The sequence below is a fragment of the Papilio xuthus genome, unplaced genomic scaffold (assembly GCF_000836235.2).
Source record: "Papilio xuthus unplaced genomic scaffold, Pxut_1.1 DF829660.1, whole genome shotgun sequence".
In the NCBI taxonomy this organism is placed as follows: Eukaryota; Metazoa; Arthropoda; class Insecta; order Lepidoptera; family Papilionidae; genus Papilio; species Papilio xuthus.
Genome location: NW_013528989.1, coordinates 2,811,307 through 2,817,652, shown reverse-complemented (window position 1 = coordinate 2,817,652; position 6,346 = coordinate 2,811,307). Strand labels below are relative to the sequence as shown.

At 39.2% G+C, this 6,346-nt stretch overlaps 1 protein-coding gene across 1 annotated transcript; it reads right to left on the bottom strand.

Annotated features, from left to right (window-relative positions):
- Window positions 1-253: 253 nt before the first annotated feature.
- On the bottom strand, window positions 254-4,469 carry LOC106116368 (uncharacterized). The gene is made up of 7 exons (XM_013310174.1): window positions 4,096-4,469; window positions 3,785-3,889; window positions 2,621-3,481; window positions 2,130-2,344; window positions 1,736-1,846; window positions 942-1,502; window positions 254-750 (listed from the first exon to the last, which is right to left on the bottom strand). Exons 1-7 carry the CDS (start codon window positions 4,299-4,301, stop codon window positions 518-520), a joined length of 2,292 nt encoding a protein of 763 aa, XP_013165628.1. The 5' UTR covers window positions 4,302-4,469; the 3' UTR covers window positions 254-517.
- Window positions 4,470-6,346: the final 1,877 nt, after the last annotated feature.

Here is a 6,346-nt window from a genome sequence, read left to right as displayed (position 1 = left end):
TACATGTTGGATATTGAACCTGGATATTGTAGATGTCAGTCTGATCCAGCGCTTAACAACTTCGTCACCGACTCTTCTCAATAGTGTTATCACATTAACCATGAATATTTAACAATTTCACTTCAACTAATATATATGTTATATTATTTCTACAACATCAAAATATATCTTGATTTGAGGAAATAAATATGATGATACTTTTGTATGTATAACATTTCAATCCAAACATTTAACAATGGACAAAATTTACCCAAATTCTAAAATATTAACTTCACTTTATATAAGAATTTTCTCAAAATAATTAATAAAGTGAAATATTATAATGGCCGCTACGTGTCACATTTGACATGCTTCCGTTGTGTTATTTAAGCTTTCAACTGAAGCAAGGGCTAGTAAATAATGTTGAATTAATAATTTTTAGTCTTGATTTGGTATAAAATATAATTTGACTGTAAAATGTTTGTTGCAGTCCACATGTAGTCCGCACAATGTCACTCCACACAACACATATTTTGTATCAAATCACTTCAGGGTTATAGAGCCGTCTCTTCTTGGGCTCCAGCCGCAGCGCGCGTCCGGAGTCCTGCATGACGGAGCGCCGGGGCGCCTGCGAGGGCCGAGGCGCCTGCGAAGGCCGGGGCGCCTGCGAGGGCCGGGGGCGCAGCACCCGCGGCGCCTCGTCCGACGACTCCTCCACGTCTTGGAATATTCGTCGCAGGTCAGAGTAACGTTTGCTAAGTCTAGATCTCCCTGTAAAATATACCAAAACAATAATATATAGTATACAGGTTACCAAAAAAACGATTAAATAATTTCTGTTTATGATAAACTAGATTGTTAACTCCTTCTTAACTAATTGTTATGACCTAAGCCACGTCTTGGAACATGCATTATTGTCCAGAGAATGGCCTTGGCTGTGGGAGAAGAGAGAATAAACTTGCCTGGGACAGTATGAACTTCCTGGATCTGGAGTTGTGTGGGTGTGGAGCTACCGGTGGGCACGGGGCTGGGCGAGCTGCTGGCTGTGCTCGTAGAGTTCGCCATGGCCCTGCGCTTGCCTGTGTATGGGGGACTGGCCGCTGTCGTGGAGATGGCCCTAGCCTTGCGTTGGGGACTTGCCGTTGTCGAGGTGATGGCTCTGGTCTTGCGTGGTGGGCTAGCCGTTGTGGCGATGGCCCTGGCCTTGCGTTGAGGACTTGTCGTTGTCGAGGAGATGGATCTGGTCTTGCGTGGTGGACTAGCCGTTGTGGCGATGGCCCTGGCCTTGCGTTGAGGACTTGTCGTTGTCGAGGAGATGGCTCTGGTCTTGCGTGGTGGACTGACCGTTGTCGAGGAGATGGCCTTAGCCCTGCGTGGTGGGCTGGGCGGGTGAGTGGGTGGGGGCGAGGGGCTGAGTGAGGAGGCGATACGGGCGCGTCGCGGGGCGAAGGCGCTACGTACGCGGGGCATCGCGAATATTGAGTTGTTGGCAGGTTTCTTCTGTTTCCGGTACTTTATTTCACCTGTACAATAAAAGTGAAATTGATTACATAGTCTATATTCAGTGTGTGGTGTAGCGGCGTGTGTGCTGTGTGTGCAGTGTATGTGCAGTATATGTATAGTGTGTGTGCGGTGTATGTGCAGTGTGTGTGCGGTGTGTTTGCGGTGGGTGGTGTATGTGCAGTGTATGTGCGGTGTGTGTGCAGTGTATGTGCGGTGTGTTTGCGGTGGGTGGTGTATGTGTGGTGTGTGCGACCTGTGGCGGCGGCAGCGCGCAGATGGACGGCGAGTGGTGCGGGCGCGAGGGTGGAGAGCGCGGGCAGGATATGGCGCAGATAACGGTTGCGCAGAGAGTGCCACGTCCGCGCTGACATATATATACACACAATGTTATTATAACACATCTCATACAAAGTTATTAATATATCTTACTAATATTATAAATGAAAATGTTTAGATGGTTGGATGAATGGACTTTTGTTAGAAGGTATCTCCAGAACTGCTGAATGGATCTCGCTGATATTTGGCATAAAGATAATCAGGAAGAAAACATAGAAACACATATTTTTCAGAGGAGCTATTTGAGGTGACATGAATATGACTGGCAGGTATGTGACGGAGCAGAGGTAGACGTTGGAGGAAGTACTGACAGACGCCGGTGGTGGCGGCGTGGTGCGGCTGCAGCTGGCGCCACACTCGGTTGCCGTTGACGAGGTGAGCGCGTCCGTCGCGCTGCACCCACGATATGATCGCCTGGTCCTCCAGCGGCGAGTACCCGCGTGCCGCTCTGCTGACACTCACTGCGCTGTCACCAGGTGCTGCATTGACAGGTGATGCGGTGACACGCAACCCATTCACTCTTGGCCTGCAATAACACTTAACATTGTCTAAAATATGTCTACAGTATTAATGGAATATAGAATGTTATGAAACAAATGTAAACAGTGAAATATTATAGTACAAAGCATCAACTTCTATAAATAGACTGGCTGTAAGATGTTGTATTTTGTGCTAATTTGATATTTGCTATTTTGGTGCTGATGTTAGTGGTTTGGAACTAATAATATAGATAGAATTAACTGTCACGTAACATCAATAGGCGGGTCGGAGTACAATAAGTGGTACAAAGTGCCACACTCACCGGACATGCAATGTGCGTGATAATTGTGAATCTTGGAAATCACTGTCACTGTTACTGCTCACTAAAACAGCTTCTCTCATCTTCTGCGGACTGAGCTGCTTGTCCTTCTTCTCACAAGATTTATATCTCTTAAACTCTGAACCTTTTAAACGTTTTGTACGTTTACGTAAACTGAAAGAGATATTCTGTAATTCATTCTCGTTATTATCTTGTAAAGATTGCATTGAGGAACAAGATGTGCTTTGATTTCTGTATCTCTTGGCTGAGGCTCGCTCCGCGTTAGTCTGCAGACCGAGACTGGTCATGAAATCCTTCTCGGAGACATCATCAGTTCTGCTGCCCTGGAGCATCCTCTTTATCTGAGGACATTGTTCAACAACAACCAGTGGATTGATTTTATAAAACACATGTTCTTTGTATGCATCATCAACATCATATCTCTCTGAATCAACTCCCAAGTTGTTCTTCTTCAGGTACCGTCGTAGAATTTCAACTACATCATCTTCTATTAATATTTCTTTTACTTCTTGTCTATGTTTCTTAGTATTCTGCATCAATTCTTCTCTATTTTTTAAATTATCTGTTTTTTCTAATCTTTTTGTATGATCTTTGGTTATAACAGTTTGTGCAGGTTCTCTATCTTCTCTTTGTTTACATTTATTTACATTTTTTGATTTACTTTTAATAAATTTTCCTTTTCTTCTTAATGGTAATGTTTTAAGTGAATTTGTATTGTTAGAACAAGCTTGTGGAGAGATCATAGTGGCGGAGACTTGGTTGCTGGCGTCCACAGTGGAGGTGCACTGTGTGCCCACACTGCTGGTCACTTTCAATACATTGTTGAATCTTTCATCATTGCATCTGAAATTGAACAAGTATTTATGTAGCTTTAAAACAAACGCAGTTATCTTACTAAAATTATAAATGTGAATATTTAGATGGATGGTTTGTTTGAAGGTATCTCCAGAACAGCTCAACACATTATAAATGTAGAACATAGTCCGGAAGAACACATAGGTGACGTATTACGTGTTTTTTTTTACTCCAAACGGATGTGTGACTGGCTTCACTGTGATTTCCATTTAATTTTGAAATGTTGCCATCTTGAATATTTTTTGAAACTGTACAGTGGAGTCTGGAATATTTCAGAACAACATGACTTACCGTGTACAATCATCATCATTAATAGATCTGATCAATGTCTGCTGTTGGTGGACATGACACTTCTTCCGGTCTTTCAAACTTGGTACTTGAGGAGGTTCATATTCACTGGAACAAAAATACTATTTTTAATAAATATAGGTGCAGACAGAATTACATAAAATGAAATTAGGTTATACAAAAATATCTTGCTAAATAATGGTCTGTTGAATGTAGGTCACTAACAATTAACTTTAAGTAAATTAAAATTATTATATTAGTCTAACTTGCTGAGTAAATATAATTTAACCGAACTTAGCATTTGTGAAACAGACCTTAACTCGAAGCTATCTTTGGCGGCGGAGGCACGGCCAGCCGCCAGCGACCTGAGCGCGCGCAGCACCCGCCGTCGCTTCGCCATCACCAGCTTCCCGTCATGTAGGTACACAAAGCTGGGACGACCCCAGCCCGACACATTGCCAGTGTCCAACTCAATCTCCCGCCAACGCCCGCCACCGTAAATGTAAAACTTTGAACTCATCTTAAAGACCTGAAATAACACTTTGATAGACTAGCTAAACGACATCTTAAAAGCGTTAAAATATACAATATTTTGTATTTTATGTTATAAAAAGGGCGTAATGCTTTTCCCGCTCATGTTGTTGAAATGCTTTTCTTATTATGTTATGCGCTTGACGCCGCGCCGTTGACATTTGTCAATGTCATATCCTGAACCTGTTCCCTGTCACTTCGTCATATTTAAAGCACAGATAATCCTACGCGTAAAGGTTAAAGCCGAGAATTTAAAACTGAACAAAATGTGAACTCTTTGATGGATAATTCATAATATGTCTTTGTTAATTGTTTTGCTATTATTTTTTATTGATTAATTGATTCTTGTGTGCTTTTGAAGTCGGCAAAAAGTCATAAGAAGAATATTGTGATGATTGAATTCTTCTTTTCGGGTTTCAGGTCGTTTAAAAATTGTCAACTTCTAAAATGTAAACATTCTGTCACTGTCAGCTGTGTCGTCAATCTCGTTTTATCAACAAACAATTAATAAAGAGCAACGCGGATTTTTCAAATATATTTTTAAGGTTAAAAGTGTTAGGTGCCTTACTTTGTACTTTAATATATACTCTAAATTGAAGAGAAGTTAAATAAACATTTATCAAAAAAATACGTAAGTACTGATAAATTAATGTCACGGTTTTTTTTGTTATTGCCTAAAAGTTGAATTAATTAACAAAATAGTCCAAATCTTAATTTAAATCAAATAACTATCACAAAAATCTTATGGGATACATTAATTTCTCTAAGCCTGTAACGTAAACATTTAGTGGCGCTCAACTGCCGGTTTTAGAACAATAGAACTGGCCACTTAGTAGTTACTTTATAAGTATAATTACAATGCATATATCTGTATACTAAATCATAAATACAGTTACTAAAGTCACGTATGCATTTGATGAGTAAGCACTGTAGGCAGCCTACAGTACTCTTACATACCTAACTAGCAACTACATATGTATATGTTATCAGTTATAAATAGTGTTTTGGTCAGTACATGGGACCACTCCAGTACTGAATGTTGTACAGTTAGCACTTACAAAGTTAGCAAAAACATTGAATTGGTGAGATATTTAATTCTGTAAGTTAATATTTATAATTTTTATATATGTTTGTTTAATGTAAAGTTAAATTAAATAATTAATTATATCTCAGTATAAATCTATAAATAGATTCCGCTGAAATTATTTCCTTTTCATTTGTAACTTTGAGTTTAATATAATCATTTGTTTGTTATATACATTCAAACTGTTCAAAATAAAATCATCATACTCGTCACTTAAATGTTTATTATAGAGTTATAATTATAAATTAACACAATATATACAAAACTACGATTTAACAAATATAAGTAAATTAAGACAACACTATTCTCTGTTCATTGTTACAACTCGCTCGTTTTTTACACTGAAAAAATAACAAAACACACTCGATAAAATAAAGAAATAAAATATCACGGCGCCACTGTGTGCCGGTAACTTTTTACTTTTTTAGTGGCGCCCTCTGACGTAATATAATCGAATTACGCTTAGACACCAACTGTATTTATCTGTTGGTTTTTTTTTTTAAATTTTATAAACATGAGTGTGCATGTATAATAATTATAGATATATGAATTTAGATGTGTGAGGATCATGCCAAATGAAAGTCTATGATCACTGCCTACATCTCTATGTTGGGTGTCAGTTGCAAATCCCGATGATCCCAAGCATCCCATGTTTTGTCCATGAGGGAACAGAGGGGTTTAGTGGATAAGCTCCCTATAGGAGAGAGAATTGCACATAACTATGGTGTCTTCCCTGAGCCCCACTGAGTATACATAAAGCATTCATCCCCGTAAATAAATAAAGGTTGGGTATCAGTTGTGTGTAACTTATGATAAGGCTACACCATTATCTATTGAATCCCTTTTTATAGATTTATATAGCATTAGATTTACTTATGAGCATCTTATCAGGACTTTATTTCAATAAAACATATTCACTTCCTTTGAAGTCATATCTGAAGAGGATACGT

What these genes read in the sequence shown, in the direction of transcription:
- LOC106116368 (XM_013310174.1), bottom strand. Translation starts at nt 4,301, where the DNA reads ATGAGTTCAAAGTTTTACATTTACGGTGGCGGGCGTTGGCGGGAGATT. An exon ending in AATGATGATGATTGTACACG is followed by an intron (nt 3,482 to 3,784) that starts GTAAGTCATGTT and finishes GTTCAATTTCAG; the next exon opens with ATGCAATGATGAAAGATTCA. An exon ending in CGCCGCCACCACCGGCGTCT is followed by an intron (nt 1,847 to 2,129) that starts GTCAGTACTTCC and finishes TATATATGTCAG; the next exon opens with CGCGGACGTGGCACTCTCTG.